Genomic DNA, 19,357 nt, shown 5'->3' with positions numbered 1-19,357 from the left:
CGCTAATCCTGCCGTGAAACAGCAGTGCTTGCACTGTTGTGTTTCGGCGTGGAGAGTAAGACAGCCGGTGAAATTACTGGCACTTGAGGTATCCCATCTTAGGCCTCTAGGTTGGCAACGCATCTGCAATCCCCCTGGTGTTGCAGGTGTCTATGGGCGGTGGTGATCTCTTATCATCAGGAGACCCACTTGAAAAAAAAAAATGGCGAAACTATACGGGTTCCGTTTTTGCCATTTTGGATCCGGAACCCTAAAAAGTACAAATCGCTTTTCTTTTTCCTGCGAGCGTTACGGGAAGCGCGGGGCATTGGCAGCACGCCGCGAGCCGCGTTCCCAGAACGCTCGGGTCGCGGCCAACGATTCTTTGCATCAGTTCATCTAATAGGTGACATGTCGATGACGATGTTAAAAAGAGCGTAATGGTGTAAAATATAATATTTATTTCCAGAACAATACAGGTCCAACTAAAAAAAAGGTATATTAGGTACAATAAAATTAAATAAGCTAAAACTATAATAAATCTAAAAATGGACCCTGCGGCATGGTACCAAAGATGCTGGCAGCATTTCCCCGCTGGATCGCAAGACTGATGCGTTGAGCGAAGAAACTGCCAGCTCTTCGGTCTCCTGTGGTATCTCTGAGTCTCTTTGATAGATCTTTGAAGAGACTCAGACCGCCAGGGCCCCACGGACCAAGGGTCTCGACGCCGAAAGGTACAAAATCATATTCGGCAAATATAATTATATTATCAGCCAGTTTTTTTAATCATTAGGTAAAGGGAAAAACCTAGAGATTATTGAATTAAATCTGACTTACACCTAAATTAATCTAAGATATTTTCGATCAACTCATTGTGTTCCATAAAGACCTTGGTATAACTAAAGCAATGGTGGGCAAACTTTCTTCATGTGGGGTCAAAAAGTTACAGATATTTTAGAGGAGGGCCAGGATTACACCGTTCTATTTTATGCTTTTGCCAAATAATGAAATTATATTATGATCGCGGTAGGTTAGGTACTATTCACTTCGAACGAACGTCGGCGGGCCGGATTAAATCCCTTCGCGGGCCGGAGCTGGCCCACCGGCCGTACTTTGCCCATCACTGAACTAAAGAAACAAAAGACCTAAGGATCTCTAAATCATATTATGTATACAAATTTTATTTTATTTAATTTACGTACAGTCCTAGACATAAAACTTCTATATGAGAATCCACTTTCGTTGCTCGACAGAAGCCAAAAATGAAAGTCATAAGCGCTGCGTTACCATTGAACAGACTAATTGACATGGTGTGTGGAGAGAGCGTGAATTCTCGCTCGCGACTCGATCGTGCCGATAAGTGAAATGACATCGTGTCGATATTTCAAAAGGATTTTTAGAGCAGAAACAATTACTCAATTGAACGCGATGAAATGATATGCGAATACGTATTGCACACTAAACAACGGTGGATGCAGTGGCGAGTTGTCGTTCATTGTGGCGTTCTGGGGGTGATGGGAGGCCTTTGTTCAGCAGTGGACGTATTCCGGCTGATGATGGTGACTAAACACCTAATTTATCATATCATTAGGTATATTTATGTATATATTACCTACACGTAACACGAAACGAAACCGTTATTGATTGGATCTGTATGATTCTAGCTCGGGCATAAATCTGGGGACACGGTAGTAGTCCAAGTAGTAGCCGTGCCATCTTTCCTCGATTTTTTGTCGCATATTCACACAGTCTAGAAGATGTGTAATAAAAAAAGTTAGGTAATTCGGCCTTTTGTACAATTCCATATGACTTGGCCGTTGTATGAACTCAAAGTCAAAAAACCAGTAAGTGTGTAATATTAACTACTAGTCCTACAGTATTTTCAACGGCACAAAACTTATGGAATCCTACAAAATGCCAGGTTTTAGCCCAATTTACACTTTTTTTTACACCTATCTTCTAGACTTGGCAGTTTGTGAGATTTCACTACCTTTTGTAAGCAAATTATCTCAAACGAGACTTGGCACCTCCAAATAGATGTCAAATTTAACTTCGTGCTATTTACAACTGACCAATGATTATATGTAAAAACTATGCTACCCGAATGTCCACGCAAATTATACAACTAAAAAACTTTTTAAGAAACAATAACTTAAATCCCGCCACACACTGTTTTTACGATGTTGTAAAACATTCTTACACATTTTTGCGGTAGTATAATTGTACTTCACACGATGCTTGTGACACAGACATGTTGCCAAAAAAAAAAGTAAATCAGCGGGTGTTCTACGAAATGATTAAAATTAATGAACCTGCAAGCCGAAAGGTACAGGAATCGCAATCGGGTCGAGACGTGGCCCACTCTGCCACTTCTATATTAGGCTCGCCATGATTCTTCGTAAGAGAACTATAGCTTTAATGTCATTCCGGCCGGCCTTAATCTGTAAATACCAGATTTCTAAATAGTTGGTCCTCAAAATGCCTTGGTTTCGTGAACAATGAATTAATTAATGAATTTTATTCGAACTTTTTAGGCTCATATCTTGTATATAAGTTAGGTATCTAACCCAATGGTAAGAGTGCACAATGCGATGTCAACCTAGAGATTTAAGATAAGGTAGAATACATATTCTATCTAGAATGCTTAATTTAGCAACCCTCTGACAGTAAGACGGTATTTTGGTAATGTGACAAAAGGAAAAACAAGTTTGAAGCACTTATTACCATTGTAAGTTGAGCAAAAAAAACTAACGATATGTATAGTGAAACGATGAAACTATTACTTACATAGTTAAGACGTCCACTGGACAATGCATTAACATTCAACCAGATAGCAAAGATGTTAAGAACTTCAGATCTGCCCTTGTAACCAAATTGAAAGGAATCCAAGCGATATGAATCAAAAATAACAAAATTAAATGCAAAGCACTTAAAAATGCGGCCTTCGACACCAATGTTTATTTAAACTCATTTTCTGATTTTAAGATGATTATTGACACAGGTGTTAACAGAAGGAAAACCAGAAACTGATATCCTGACGCTAAAATGAAATTTCTGTTAGTTTAATGTCTTAAATCAACATTGGATTATGTTAGAAGTGGCCAGATAGGAAGCCACTTAAGGACCACAAGTCCAATTTTTGGAAAGGATGCCATGACACGATTATAATCGAAAGACCAACAAAATTAAAAGTCTGCTGTATTTTTGTGCTATTAAACTGAGTATGAGCCACATGAATAGTAAATAGTTCCAAACGATATAAGATAAGTGAAGACCCGTAAAGCGAATGAACTACAACCATACACTTTAGAACTCTCGCGGTAGGTTGCCTGGAAGAGATACTTCTAAAACGATAAGGTTGCCTATTGCTTACTTGTAATTTAATATTAATGTACTGGTTTTCTGTCTGAGTGGTGTGTAAAGAGTGTATTGTATTTTACTCTGCAACCAAACCAACCAAACTAACTAATTGTATGTAATTCTGCATCGTCAAAAGTTACAAGTTCATTATTATCGAAGTCGGCAAAATAACGCCGTTAATTAATGAAGCACCCGATGAAGTTAACTGTGAGAGTTTAGCTGAAACATAAGATCATTTTCCAGTGACGTAAACTCAAACTTCAGCACAACACGTGTCTCGTATCGTAATTTCGGTAGTTCATCCATCAGTAAAGTAAACGTGATTGTTGACTCGTCTAAAACACCGCCCGTCGACAAGTAGGCCGAATACATTATTAATAGCCCGCACGTCAGCGATGCACTGGGGTGATGGACGTTCACGGAGCAAATAAACTGGGGCCCTTTACAGGGAACGGGTTAAGCTTGTAGATGAAGATCCAACAAATTGATTCCTGATCAATCAATGTTTATTTTCACGATGTTGTTCTCAGGTGTTTTAAAAGAGTACAGGCTAATCGGTAGCTGCTGTCAAAGCAGAATTGCTTGAAATGGTGCTTTTGTTATTTAGTCAGTTACCTCTGTGATACATAGGTCGGCCACCAGCGTACGTATCAGATAGGTAATAAGGGCTCCGGTTTTTCTTTTCAAGTTCAGTAGCCGACAAATCACTTGAAAGTTAAATTGAAGAAATATGATAAGTAATAATGAAGACAATAAGACACTGAACGTTACAAAGTAGTCGGATGAGGTAAATCGCCGCCGGCTTGTAAATGCACGCAAAACAGCACGTAAACAATAATACACGATGTTAACGCTTGCTTAAATCCCGCTATTAATAATTATTACGTTAACGTGGACCTGGAGTATTGTGAAATTTCTTCGAAGTTATCTTAAGACGGGTATTTGCAAGAACATGGAGATTTTACGTGGGAAAATTTACTCGTAAAGAGAGCTGTGTAATTTTACTCTAGAAACTTGAAGTATTAATGGTGTAATGGATATTACATCGTGGATAGGACATCGACCAATAAGATTTAGATTATAGGAACTTTGCGAACATAAACATACTGCGAGTATAAAGAATATTAACAAAAACCATTCAGTTGTTGCCTGCTGTAGAATAGCTCAGACTAACGGCGCAATAAGTCTTTAAACCAGCAGGGCCTTCTGTAGTGACATTAGAAACTAAATTCTAACACGCAACTAAATAAATAAAAGACAATGCCTTTTGTTGTGATTGCTGAAGTTCACGCTCGTTGCGCTTTTATTAGTTAAAGGAAAACTTTACGGCTTAGTAATGGCTAAACGGAACAAAGCAAATTTTATCAGCAAATAATTATTGATTTTCCTTCTTTAAATAAAACGTAATAAAGCCGTGGTGGCCTAGTGGTTTGACCTATCGCCTCTCAAGCAGAGGGTCGTGGGTTCAAACCCCGGCTCGCACGTCTGAGTTCTTCGAAATTCATGTGCGGAATTACATTTGAAATTTACCACGAGCTTTGCGGTGAAGGAAAACATCGTGAGGAAACCTGCACAAACCAGCGAAGCAATTCAATGGTGCGTGTGAAGTTCCCAATCCGCACTGGGCCCGCGTGGGAACTATGGCCCAAGCCCTCTTGTTATGAGAGGCGGCCTGTGCCCAGCAGTGGGACGTATATAGGCTGGGATGGGATGGAAATAAAACGTGTGTTACACTTACAATGCCATTGTCCTTTAGGAAAAATTACAATTTACGACTGATCGTTGTAACGGTTGTAATAAAATTACACAACTCCTTATTGGAGTTCGGCCAAATATCAACAAAGAAAGGCTATTTGATAGAAAAACGTGATCTTTGTGCTGAAGTTGATACATTTCAGATATCTCTTTTATATAACGTGTTTTCAACAGACGTAACAGTAAAAACAATATAAAACAAAATTGACAAATTTCGTCTTCATCAATGAAGAGATACAAAGGGAAATACGGAAGTTTATAACGGCATTAAAGGATTAAAATGACATAAAAAATTAGCAGTGAAGTGGCACCAGACATCCCATTTTAACGCAATGAGGGTTCCAAGAAAAAGAGGACAAAAGACAAGACAGTGTTTTGTTTAAAACCAACGTAGCAACGAACAAAGTAGTCGAGAGAGAACCATAGTAACTGCCATGACTTGGAAAGGGACAAAAGCTTACATATGTGCAACAAGTAAAGTTAAGTAGAAGTGAATCCCTGCAGTAAATTTATGAGCGAATACGTCGAAGCCAGAAAAGAGGGTAATGGTTTTGGCTCGATTTTCGACATCAAGGAGGCTCGTCCAGCTGTTCCATTTCTGGTTGAATCTCATATTTATAGCCGGCACGCCCTTTTCATCGCAATTGCGCACATTCATGATCTGTATGTAATAGATGGATCCATATATCAACTTATTGTATCACGGATGTTGCTACGAATTTATGAACGATATACCGATTTTATTGGACTGCTTAAATTGGTTTTGAGATTGCTAACTCCCTTTTTGGTCAGAGTTAAATTTATTGTCCTTAATCTCAGTTAGGTTTTTCCCGTTTGTTTTCTTTATTAATGTTAATATACATTTTTAAAGATAGGTAATCAAGACAAACAAACCTCTCCGTTTTGAATTAGCTTTTACTATCTAAATACATTGCTTTACTTAGGTTACACAGGTTGTTTTTTACTACTTCTTCTGATTTTCTCATTATCAGAAGAACTATGTCAATATGCATAAATAAGCATGTCATTTATTTTTAGAAATCCCAAGTTTACCGAATGATTCTCAAATGAAAGTATCAAATTGAATCCACTCAAGCTCGATAGCTTCCATTTGTGTAATCAAACAGCAGAACCTGCGCCTGCGCCGCTGACGTCAATGCTCGGACTGCATCCAAAGTTCCAACCAACCGGAAAGGCTCGTAAAGGAGGCTGTAAACTTTACGGCCAGTACGGGGTAAGTGAAAAGATTTTTAAGATGGGATAAATTCTATTGCAGTGTATAAGCACTACTTAGTAAATCAGTCACCCTGTTGTATAAACAACGAAGCGACACATTGGCTCTTATGGACAGAGAAAAATATAATCTTTTGCTTCTAATATTTAAAGCAAATGCTTCATGGTAATATCGTCGAATTCTAAAAAGTTTGACAATGTTACTAGACATCATTTTTACATAGATGTAACTAAAGCAACCGATTGAAAGTTTATGAAATCGAAAGGTGTAGCTTAGCGTTGCGAAAAGTTGACTTGGAAGTTGGTTGGTTTGTCTAAGAAAAAAAGGAAAATATATTCAAATTCGGTTAGTTTCATTTAAAAATTCAGGATACACCATCAGTAATGATAGATTTTTTGCAAAATTATAGAAAATGTTAAATTAAAGCGATGAGTTTACGAATTGTTTAAGTTAGCGTTTAATGTGAAATTCAACCAAATTTACTGAGTCTGGGAAATGTCAGCATAGATATATGTGAAATGGGACTAAGTAGAGTGCAACGGCCCAACATAGACGCATTTAGACGGGCTTCCCCGAACTACATAGCGCGTACCCTAAAATACAGTGCCGTGAATAAGTAAGTAAGGGGAAGAGCTAACGCACCGTTTCCTGAAACCCTCCCTCCCAACTGCCGCACTATAAATATGAACCTGAATCGGGAACGCTTCAGTCGTTCAGGAAAGCCCGAGCAGAGCACTGTGCCAAATCACAACTTCTCCCGTTCGCAACGTGATTCGATAATTCGTATTACTCAACTTTTTCCTGGCTACCGTGTGGTGAAGTGCCTTAAGATGTTGGACAAGTCTATCCTGGGTGCTAGTTGGGAGAGCGTGGTAAGAACACTTAAGTTATATTTTTTATTGTTTGAAAACAAAGTCAATTGGTGTCGTAGACCGGGGCGTGTGATGTGTCAACATAATAAACAAGTCAATCCTACGTAGCATTACGGAATAGTTGCAGTCTGGCCGGCGGTTACGCAAGTGCATGGTCACTTTAATGGGCTTAAAAGGCAACTGACTTGTCTATGCCCGCTGTCATTGAACTGCAGCGCGCGTGCTCGTGTTTGAATATGGTATTACGATCTTTTAGAGCTCTTGACATTGCTTTCGGCCAGCTTCAAGTTGACCTTCCGTAAAGGTTTTATATTACAAAATTAATCCGCCCCCGTCTAGTTTCAATCTTCCATACCTAATTGAGACTTTAACAATAAAGATTACGTCCATCTTAAATTAACTCGATTTTATTCGGATCACTTAAAGGTTACCCGTCGAACTTTCGAACTTAAGCAACCTTGACTGAGTAGCGGATTGTTCCATAAATATAGATTTGGTTTTTAATCTACGGTTATAATTAATTAAAAATTTGCAGTTAATCGAGTTCATTAGGCCATTAGTTATTTATTATATTTGATTAATGTTTGATTATTAAACGCTTTGTTTGTTCGGAGCGTAGCCAGAAGAGAAATTAATTATTCCGAATGCGAGTGCTGGTCGGTTACTCCGCGCATTAAATCTGCAATAAAACGCTCCGGAAAAAAACAATTACTCTTTGTCTATGGACTCTTAAGAAACTGAATTTGAAAAAAAAACCTGTTATTAAAAAGTCCGAATTGCGTACGTAAAATTGGTTTAATCTCGCGTTAGCATCGATGTTGCTTAATTATTAGTTATTGTTATATATGTACTCTGTGGTTATTGGAACATTGTTTGGAATTAGAAAGTACATGCTGCCATCCTGTCATGTCAATACTGGTTTTCGGTTATTTATGAATTCGCGAACCGGTCCGCAAATTCGGTACTTTCACCGCGTCTGTACTTGACATAGAGTTTTGACGCTGTTGTAAGATTCTCTAATAGCTGTCATTCGCTAGTTATTCCGGTTTATGGTTTCGAAAGTAGAGAGCGACCCGGGATCTGATAAAACGAATGACGATCTGAACGAGATTAAAAAATAAAATCATAGACACGGATTCCACTTTAATTAACGCAATTAAATTAGCTCCCAAAATATTAACTCTGTTTTTTTTCGGATTGCTTTTTCCTGTATACTTTTAACTTTCCTCGCTATTCTAGGGAAGGTAGTTTAATGAAGTTAATATTCGTTACTAGAAAAACATACTGGCATTACTGGCGCCAAATAAAATTTGCAACGACATTAGTTGTGAAAACAAGGAAAACTATTTGTAAAACGATCGAAAACTTTATAAGCGGCCAGTTACGGTTTTTTTTTTATTAGTTAGCAGAACTTTTGGCTGGCACTTTTGAACTAAGTATAACTGTTATCTCTTCATGCATTCTGTGCTAGTGGTCTCAGATCCCATAAACCCGTTAAATATGTATAAGGAACAGTACAATGTCCTATGACTATGACAAAACGGTAGTGCAATACGTCGTCAAAAAAATTAGTCATCAAAAAATTTGACGCGTGGGTAACTCACAGTTAGTCAGTTTTGTCGTCACAACTATTTTTAATTGTCATATCAATCGGTTATTAACCTTGTTAATCGCTTACAAGAATACTTGGCAATGACCAGAATAGAACCGAAATCGATTACGTATTGAAGACGACCTTCCTTCCGCCAAATGGTAGTTGTTAAACTGCCTGCACTACGGCGAAAGAATAAAAAAAAAAAAATGCTAAAGTGACTCTGTCTGGCTATCTGTCTGTACCTCTTCACACTAAAACCGCAGAACCGATTTAGACGAAATATGGTAAGTATAGAAATAGATAGTTTTTAGAATAGTTTTTTTTATTCCGGAAAATTGTAGTTCCAGCAGGAAAGCGATAGGTAAACGAATTCTCGGCAGATGAAGTCAAAGGAAAAAGCTAGTTTCATATAAATTATATACTTATGAACATTTCAAACAGTTACATTCCAATTTTTTAACTACGAAATTTCATACGTGCTATTTCCGAATATGTAAGTTAAAAACGATCTCGAACGTAATAAATGTATGCAGAGGTTTTATAAGTTAGCAAAATTATCGACTTGAGTAATTGGGACGCGTCAAACAGTAAATTTTGCGCAACCGTATATTTCACTTTTTACTTCTTCCTAACGAAGCTGTCATTATAATTTTAGACGGTAATTGCTAAATTAAGCACATCGTTAAAAGTGGAAATTCGTTAAAATAACTGAACGAAGCAAAAATACCTAACAGTAGACTTGACAGCGAAGTCGCTCAAGCTGTTCGAGATATACAAATATAGCTTAAACATTACTCAGCAAAACTGTGCTCAGAGATAGCTGTAAACTTGGCAAAAAAACTCGCATCCCAGTCGCAGAGTAATGCTTTTTTTTGCACACCGTTCACACATATGCAAACTAACGGTACCGCGAAGTAGGCTGCACTAAACAAAGTAAATTCGACTCTAGCAGTAAAAATTAAGGGTATAGTTTAATTACAAGAGCATAAGTTGCGAATCGATAAATACAGGTATCTCGTTAACGAAACCACACCACAGGTAGGCCACGATACAAATAAATATTTACGCCGTAGGACGCTGCAGCTAGTTAATAATAGACGTTGCATTGAACATTTCGAGAATGTTGAAAATAAACGTTGACAGATTTAACTTTAGGAGTTGTATCACCTTCAGCTCTATAATAAAGGTCCAAGAATAGTAACATATGACAGCATATTATGAGTAGAGATTACAGCACGCATAATTGCGTGTAAGACGCGAGATGGACGTGTCGCGCTTCATCATACAGTGACAGTTTAGTCTTGTGATACCTTCGCAGTAAACAATTACCTGGAACCAAATAAAATTAGGTTAGACAAATTACACAATAGCACTAGCCTAATTTAACATTTTAATTAGACCGTGTTAACTGACTGCGACTAGAACAACTATTTTGAGTGACCCCATTTCCCCGACCCGAATTCGCGACAGTGCACCTTTTTTTCGACACCCATTAAAAATAATGTTACACAATACAGCCTGTCACAGCAGCGCCGCCAGACTCGTCGTGCCGCGTCAAACGGACGCGAGATATATCGTTTCAAGGTGCAATAGCTTTTTTTTAATCAGGGCGAAGTTCTAAAACTAAAAGCTGATATACGTGTTGAGAGAACGCGTGACCTTTTGCACGTTCGTGTCCAGATTATTATCGAAACTATCATCGGTTAGGTTAATAGCGCGTTAAACCGGACAGGATTAGCGGATTATTGTATTATGCCATTTGGTTACGAAATCTAGTCTTCTGCGAAACAATTAGCTGGTAGATCTTATAATAACTCGTCTTAAATACGTTATGTTCTAATGAATTCTAATAATATCTTGTCTATTTCTATGTGACCTATTATTTGACCACTGGTCCGCTCAGCAACATCGTGGAATGTAAACAAATCCCATAAAAAACATTGCACAATGAAGACTTAAAATTAAACTCGTAAGAAACATCGGGAAAAATAAAATTTTGGGAGCACTCAAGAGTTAGGCAACGGGTTTCCGACGGAGCCGTTAACACGAGAGCTTTTACTTCAAACGATTTGTAAACAAAAATATTTCAGGAGATTGATGACTCTTTCATTTGTAACCTTCAAGCCTTGGGTTAGATTGTTGTTCGGCGCCTTGACGGCTGCGGCTAAATGTTGTTATTTGAACAAGAAAAGAGTTTGGATGTAGCCGATAAGGGACGTGACAAATAGTATAGTTATTTTAATATAAACTCCCTAGACAGTTCATGGATAGATTCGGTGATACGAGCAAGGGCTTAAGTGTCCGAACATATGTTGGGGCTGACAGGTGGCGGCAGACATGTGGGCACCGCGAAGGGCCACAATGACGTCATCGAGACGGCTAATAAAAACCGCCAGCAACCGCAGAAAGGGACAGCTAAGCCCTACACACTCGCGCAGTCACGTACCAAATTTATGTTATTGATGTTTAAAATAATTCCCAAGATCTCTAGTTGTTTATGTGACAGCTCAAGAGAATAATGACTTCGGCTTTATGGTATAGAGGGATTAAATAAACTAACTTTAGATTTTATGTATTTTCAGGTGTCGCGAGATGACTACGAGATTGACTACAGTCCGAGTCCGAGAGGATCTCCTTTGAAGGACACATCCAACATCCAGGAGGACCAGGCATACTGCATCAGTCGTCACAATCCCAATCGTACCTTCCGTCGAGAGTCAGTTATAGCTTCATGGAAGAGCTTAAAGAAAGAGAGGGAGCAGGCTTTAGGTAAAAGATTTGTGTACGTCGATGCTGAAAATTTCGAGGACTACTACGGACGGAATAAAGTGAAGAGATGCAAGAGCGAGAGAACTGCCAACATCCCTCGAGTGCCAAAGAAAGTTAAAAGGACATATTCCGTCCTGTACAGATACGATCCTGCGGAAGAAAAGGTCGTGAAAGAATACAAATATCAGCTGCCGAAGGAACCCGAGATGCCCGTGATTTCGTGTATGCAGAAGTCCGTATCGGAGCCATTCTTATGTCCAGATAAAACCCCGAAGAAGAAGGTGAAACGCTCCTTTACAACCCTCCTCAACATCAAGACCAAGTTCTTAAACATATTCGCAACCAAAAGTTAAAACTTTTTTTAATTTTAGTTGGAATAGTTGCTCAATTCAATGCATTTTTAAGTAAAATGTAAGTAGCTCGAGAAATTCTCAATGAAATCGTAATTGTGATCGTTTAATTTCTAGTCAAGAAGATGGTGACAAAGGACTTAAATTATAATTGTAATAAGATTATTGAAATATTTAATGAAGGTCCGAAGGCTTTGTCATCGGCGGAGTATTTAATCCTTTTTAATCTACCAGAGCAAACTCTCTTCTGAAGCGCTCTCGACACATAATTATTAATATCTTTCTCCTTTAAAATTTTAAATGTATCTTTATTATTTTAGACATCAGTAGTTTAAGTGTAGATTAAGTAATTTAAAGTAGTAATTAAGCTAGCAATAAGTATATTCTCGATACTGCTTTATTTTAAATAATTCACGGTTATTTACACTATAATATGTTTGCTATGGGATTAAGGCTATGATTTCTTGTAGGTAATGCATGCAACTGAGGACCTACTCCGAAGTTTGAAACTCGAAGTTCGTATCGTACCGTCCCTCTCGCTCTCATATTAGATAGTATAAGTGTCAGAGGGACGAACGACACGAACTTCGATTTTCGAATTTCGTAGTAGCCCTGCTGCATCGAAACAATGGGAGCTTATTACGGGTAATCTCTGTCTGTATCCCGTAACAAATATAGTTAATTCAGAAATCGTTTTCAACATAGTTAATTATGGTTTACTTCTATACATTCTGTGTAAGTTTAATCCAAGTTTTAATATCTTCGTGACTTTTACTGAAAACAAGATCTAAATTAGGATCAAATATGGTTTCGTAAAATTAATTTCTGTGCCTTTGTAGATGATATAAAAGCGTACCAATTGTATTTAATTTTACTAGATATAATGTGATATTTTGTGTGTTGTGATACATTTAAATAATATAATGAGGGGTTTAATCCCAATAGTGGGATGGGAATTGTAATTAAAGTACCTATAGTGCTTGTTTCTAAGTTGTATAATAATGTACAATCTTTGGAAACGAAAGCGGTCCCAATTATTCACACACTGAAATAACATCATAGCGTAATTCTTTATATTTTTCTGCAAAATATACAGTAATTGCAATTAAAATTCAGTTTTACTTCATTCCAATTAAAAAACATATATATTTATTTATTGTTAAGATAATGCAAGTATTACTCATACTCTATCCCATGAGAAGATAAGGAATCATAAAATTTGCATTTAACTGCACTGTACTAGTATATTGCATTAATTGAAGTGTTTTGTTACTAACGCCATCTCTTGGGATAGAATCATTGTAGAAGTAGGTAGTGCTCGTTTATATGTAATAATTCTCAATAATGTATGTTGACATATCACAGATTTTTAATTGTTAATGTACGTACATATTTTTTCTTATAAATTTAGTATTAATGATGCATATAAATATATTTTCAAAGTATTAAACAGAACTAGATTTTACATCATGTCAATATTTAACTATAACTTAACTTTATAACCGTCGCATTATTGCAATATTTAAAAATTATTTAATTATTTTCAATGTATAAGATTTCAGATTACAAATAATTAATTCAAACATTGATATCGATTTTTTCACAGATTAACTTCCAATAAAATTATGTACTTCACATATAAGTATTTTATTTTGAATGTTACATGTTCAACTTTATACATCTTATCATAAATCTAGAATGTTTGTGTTTTTCTAGACTAGATTTAATTTTAAGATTCTTAGAGCGAGTTACTTTCTAGTTATTCTGAAAAGAAAATCCATTCGATTAATCAATATTATACAAGTACCGATAGACTTTAAACACATTTGGCTACCGTATTATACATAACAATTTAAACCACTTTAGTCAGTTCAGTATACCAAGGGAGGGGGAGGGAGGGAGGGGGAGGAATATAATAGAATTTGATTTCCACCGACTTGATTATTTTAAAAACGTGGAGAAACACATTTTATACTTACACCTTATGATTCTCAAATACAGTTTAAGTCAAATTAGCTCCAGATTGCCACGCAGATTAAGTTTGATGCTCCATCATTAACTAACCAAGGGAATATCCGTCAATTTCTTGTCATAAACTGTTACCTAATATAATAACAATTAGTTTACTTATTAGATAGAGATTAATATTAGATATCTTTATTTTTTTAATAAACGTAACGACTTGGCAATCGAACACAACTCTTTTCACGTACTCATATTATTATGCGTATTGCCCTATTAATTAGTTTATTATTAGATAGAGATTAATTTAAATATCTTGTTTTTTCTAATCAACGTAACGTGCTTGGAATCGAAAAACTCTTTTCACGTACTCATATTATATGCGTATTGCCTACTGTATTGCTCAAACTGCTTGCATTAGGAAGGGGTGCTCCTGGTTAGCTCATGAGCAATGTCCCGTTAGATGGCGCTGTTATCAATAGTTCCTTTTTTCAGGTTTTTTTCGTAAATTATGAAGAATTATTTCACCAAAAACTAATGGCGGGAGTATCTAAGCGTAACCGATTTTTTGACCCCACACTCGAAATGAAATATTCCGCCAAAGCCGCAAACGAGGTGCTTTACTTTGAACGTCAATTGCGGCCGTATACGGACACTAGGAGCTCACGCACACACTCAAATAGACAGCGCCAGCTAGCGAAAGTCTATTGCGACACTTAGCTACCCGATCGGGGTACTCCTTCGAGTAATATTCACATTTTTTATCGAGTCACGAAATTTTGTACCAACTGTACTTTACTCGAAAATTTTACTACGACCTATAAAATCTATAAGTATTTTATTGATAATTAGAAGCAGGGTCTTGGATAACTGTTCGCATATTATAATACGAGCCAAACGCCTTTCAAGTGTTCATTATATGTGTACGATAAATTGAGAAATTACCGAGATTCTGACCACGGTTTCTTGTCTTGGTTGATGGTCTTGCTATTATTCAGGTTATATTTATAGTTACTTTTCGTAGTTACTACTCTTGCTAAAGTGGTCATGGTCGTCGGTTGAAAATCGGTAGCAAATCTACAGGACGAGTTTCTTGGGAAAATAGTGCGGTGGTTTGTCCTTACCTTCCACGCCGCAGAGCTGGAGTTTTGAATTCGTAGTTGGCAATAGAGAGCGCTGCCACCAGGGCTCTTAGTCACTTGTACGACACGCACAGGAATGCACAGGCAATCAAGTTTATCAAGGGCATCCGTAAGGCCAAAGTCCCTTAAGACACTGTTACACATGCTCTTTAGTAGCAAGAAAGCATGCTACTATTGAGCAAATGCTAGCTAGTAGCATGTGTGAACAGGACATGCTACTATCGAGCATGCTTATTAGTGGCAAGCTCGAGACGGGTGGAAGGGGGAAAGGTAATAAGCAAGTGTGAACGCGTTTGCTTCGGTCCAGTAACGAGCATGTGTAACAGTGCCTTTAGACATACCTAATATTTTATGAACAGTGCTTCGTGTAAGCTCTTTCTATCAAAAGAGGTAATAAAATCCATACAGAGTTTACTATCCTAATTATCATCATCATCATCACTCAATTTCTGTGGTAAGACTTTTGGTAGAGAATTAGTAATCATAAGCTGCTAATATCAATTATTAATAAGTTGCTAACCATGAAAAGAGTTGACGAAGAGTTTATCTAGGCTTCTGCATCTGGATTTCTCAGTTCGTATATATAATTACTAGCTTAATCCCGCGGCTTCGCTCCTCTGTAGTGTAGGTATTCGAATTAAAAAAAAAACTTCTTGCACCTCTGCGATCCTCAAGGAATACGTTTGCCAAATCTCATGCATTTTTAGGCCATGTTTTGCCTTTATAGGTATAAATAAATACTTACGAAATACTTACATAACAGCAAAAGTTCACCCACTCGCCGATAACTTGCGCCGATCAAATTGCGGTAAAAATTATCCCGTGCTAATTTTGTACCTACTTATCTCTATAAATTGATTTTGTTAGGATATCATAACCGATGATTTGGCACAATCAGCAGAAGACTACGAGCAGTTCCAAAATCATCTACACTCCCTTTGTTACCTTCGAGTCGAAAACAGTTGTCGATTCGTATCATATAACTACCTATTGTAAGTATTATCTGCTAGGATTTTTTCCGATCCAGCAGGCTTGTAGTCGTGTGTACTGGATTATTGGCAGTGTTTCCTTGGATGTTCGTGCGATGGAACTATTGCGTTTTTTTGCATTAGTTCCTTTACAAGACTTGAAGGAAAAACTGCGTTTATTTTTTTGCCTTTGTTCCTTTCGCAGTAGCATCTTCAGTTCTTGCAAAGGTACAAAGGCGGAAAAATAACGCAGTTCTTTCTTCAAGGTCTTGTGAAGGAACTAGAACTACCGCAAATAATCCGTCGTACTTGCAGACTACGGGCACGTTCAGTTTAGCTGACACGTCATCATCGGAGACAGATGTTGCATCAAACCTAATTCGAAGCAGTCAAGCTCATAGGTAGCTGAACAGTTTGGTACTTTGTTCAGCAGCAAGCTACAGTGCTAAAATGAGCATTTCTAAAAAAGTTTGTACATTTGATTTGCGACTCCGATTTGGGTAAAAATTTGCAGGTAGATAGTCTCCCGAAATGTCCCAATTAATTTGTATGGAAAGTTCCTTTTTGTTACCGCAAATCCATAGTTTTGGTAACAAAAAGGAAATTTCCATACAAATTAATGTTATTGACGACTCATAACACGGATCACTCTAACACACAAACTGCAAATTTTTATCACAAATAGGAGTCGCAAAATCAAATGTAGAAACTTTATTTGGAAATGCTCAAAATAGTTTTACATGTCCTCAAATACTAGAGTAAAAGGGGAATGTCTTTACTTTGCTACTTTTGATCGCTCTTGCCTGTAGTATCTTCGGCTAACTAGTCTGGTTGACCGGGCAGTGGGTATAATTAATTTGTAATTTTCCCGCTGTACAGTAAATTCATATCCATAACAATGCTTATGCATTATAAATCAAGTACCTATTATTTGGAAACAATATATTTTTAGACACGAGTAATATTTACCTCGACGTTTCGGCAACATTACAGTGGCCGTGGTCACGGGTAGACTGAAGTGTGGGGTGACAAATAAAAATGACCAAGTGCGGGTAGTTTCGAAGGACTCGCGCTGCTAGGCAGACTTGACACCCCACACTTCAGTCTACTCGTGACCACGGCCACTGTAATGTTGCCGAAACGTCGAGGTAAATATTACTCGTGTGCGTTAGCGTGATAAGTCCTGTGCGTGGTATTTTGATTAATTCCAGTTTCTTTTAATTATTTTGTTGCTCTATTCCTCTCATCTGTCTGTGCACGCGAGCGGGCTGCAATTACCAGGCCCATCACTGCCGTTCCGCCTGTGACAGTTGCAGTTCTACCATACAATCTTTTCTTTGGGGTAAGTAAAATGCAGTACGTCGCATTAGACAGCGTTTGAGAAAGCAATCAGGGGGGGTCAGGTCTGCTAGTGAACAACGTCGGCATTAGATTCAGCTAATACTTTGAGAAAAAAAAAGGGTATAAACTTTGTGATACAAGTTAAATATGCCCGCTGTCCAGTCAATCAACAAGCCAACCGTACCACTAGCAATTAAATTTTTTTTGAGCTTGACTGTTAGTCAGCATCTAGAACCTACAGTATTTAATTTTGCCCTAGGTTTCTCTGCTATCAACCGTGCGGCACAGTTAGATCTATGTGATACGTTCCTACATAATATAATAACATGCAGTACACGCACTCCTCCACCTCCCTCCTCCTACATGAAATAATATATATATCACTCAATACCTAATAATAGTTATATAGTAGGTATTTGTGACAGCTAGTCGAGCTTGTGTGACATATACTATACATACATAATAAAATATTGTTTTACATCGAAGAGAAAGAGAGCGGGCGTGTATGTAAACTTATTGTATAGATATTTCACATGGACGTAGTTTGTGGGGCACGGTTCGTAGCGCAGAAGTAAAGTAAAAAATATTGTTGTCAATTTATATGAGGTTCCGCAAATTAACAAGTTCTCTGTCCCAAAGCATTGTGCAGCGTTCTTTTGACACGTCGCCATAGTAATGATAAGGTAATATAATATCCCCGTAGCAATTTTCATTGTTTATCTAAATGTGGTTCAAGAATAAAAATAATTATTATAATGTATGTAATAAAGTTTATTATTTTTTCGAAAGAACAACTCCATTATCATTATCTGGTCATATTCATATGGCACATGTACCTCATGGACGTACCAGTAAAGCCACGCATCAAGGGTCAAGGAACCTGGTAACACCGAAACCACTCAATTATTCAAGTATTTATTTCGTTCATCTCTATCCACTCAAGACAAGATAGATATACAATCGAACCAATCTAAAATATCACATATTATTACACGTCTTTCTAGGTCAGAATAAAATATGTGAAATATATTTTTGAAGCATTATATTATACTACACCTCGTTGTTTCGGGGGGTCAATAGTTTGAGCGGCCCATTTAGTGAACGGCATAATGTCATCGTCTACTAAAAGTACAATTTATATGATATTGGAAAATTGGAATGGTAGGTGTCCGTTATCTCACTCCATATCTCGTAAATGCTGTATGCGGCATCCTATTAACGCCATAGCCCACTCCATGTGAATTACTGTCCGGATCTGGCAAACTGTAGAGGCCTGTCCGCTAGCACATCCTTATAGTGTATTAGGGGATAGACCTCCAAAGTTCTGCTCATCTCATCTATATTAGATATGTTGGCTGTGGTCCCATGCCTTTCAAATGACCGGGTCCAGATGGGTTCGTGATCGAAAATCTGAAACCAGCTATTACAAATAATAAGTAACGACCTTTATTTCGGACAATATGGCCCAGATTTACGATGTAAACATTTCAGTCAAGCATATTGAGTGATTTTAAAATTGAAAATTTGAAATTGGGACACTAGATTAGATGAAAATTAATGTACAGCCAATATGACAGTTTTGACCAACCTAACTTCTATACTTACTTAGTGCCTATAATATAATGCAAAACTCAAAATCAAACATTATTATGATGCCACTATAATAAAAGCAGTGACGCGAAAGATACAATTTGTAAGCGGAGATCTTATATAAACTAGCTACTAGCCGCGTGCACCTACCATGCAATAGTCCTAAATAAAAAGTCAAGGTATCAGAAGCTTAAAAATATATAATTTGTAATAATAGTTACATATAATTAAAAAAAGTAAGCTCACAATAAAAAATATCAATATATGAACTTATACAATTCTTCTGATTTTGGTTCTTGATTCTGGGTATCTGTATGCGAGATTGTCATTTTACACGAGTTTCCTTTTCTTCTGTAAGGCAACCTGACAGTTCAGTAGCAATGACACTCTAAAAAGAACGTCATACTACCTACTACAGTATCGGCGGCCGGCTCAGTCAAG

The 19,357-nt window shown here is 37.3% G+C and overlaps 3 protein-coding genes across 4 annotated transcripts in view; 1 reads left to right on the top strand and 2 right to left on the bottom strand.

The window, feature by feature from the left end:
• LOC141438735 (polyamine-transporting ATPase 13A3-like) overlaps positions 1–19,357 on the bottom strand; it is a 426,124-nt gene that overhangs the window by 101,296 nt on the left and 305,471 nt on the right. The gene's annotated exons all lie outside the window — the stretch shown is intronic.
• Dyrk3 (Dual-specificity tyrosine phosphorylation-regulated kinase 3) overlaps positions 1–19,357 on the bottom strand; it is a 140,036-nt gene that overhangs the window by 31,688 nt on the left and 88,991 nt on the right. The gene's annotated exons all lie outside the window — the stretch shown is intronic.
• On the top strand, positions 6,798–13,506 carry LOC141438831 (uncharacterized). The gene is made up of 2 exons (XM_074102854.1): positions 6,798–7,200; positions 11,377–13,506. The coding sequence occupies exons 1-2, from the start codon at positions 7,012–7,014 to the stop codon at positions 11,914–11,916; spliced, it is 729 nt and encodes a 242-aa protein (XP_073958955.1). The 5' UTR covers positions 6,798–7,011; the 3' UTR covers positions 11,917–13,506.

The sequence above is a fragment of the Choristoneura fumiferana genome, chromosome 19, assembly GCF_025370935.1.
Source record: "Choristoneura fumiferana chromosome 19, NRCan_CFum_1, whole genome shotgun sequence".
Classification (NCBI taxonomy): domain Eukaryota; kingdom Metazoa; phylum Arthropoda; class Insecta; order Lepidoptera; family Tortricidae; genus Choristoneura; species Choristoneura fumiferana.
The sequence above is the reverse complement of the archived record's forward strand: the minus strand, read 5'-3'. Positions and strand labels throughout refer to the sequence as shown.

Coding starts and splice junctions, on each gene's coding strand:
- LOC141438831 (XM_074102854.1), top strand. CDS start 7,012: ATGAACCTGAATCGGGAACGCTTCAGTCGTTCAGGAAAGCCCGAGCAG. Junction 7,201..11,376: donor GTGCTAGTTGGGAGAGCGTG/GTAAGAACACTT, acceptor ATGTATTTTCAG/GTGTCGCGAGATGACTACGA.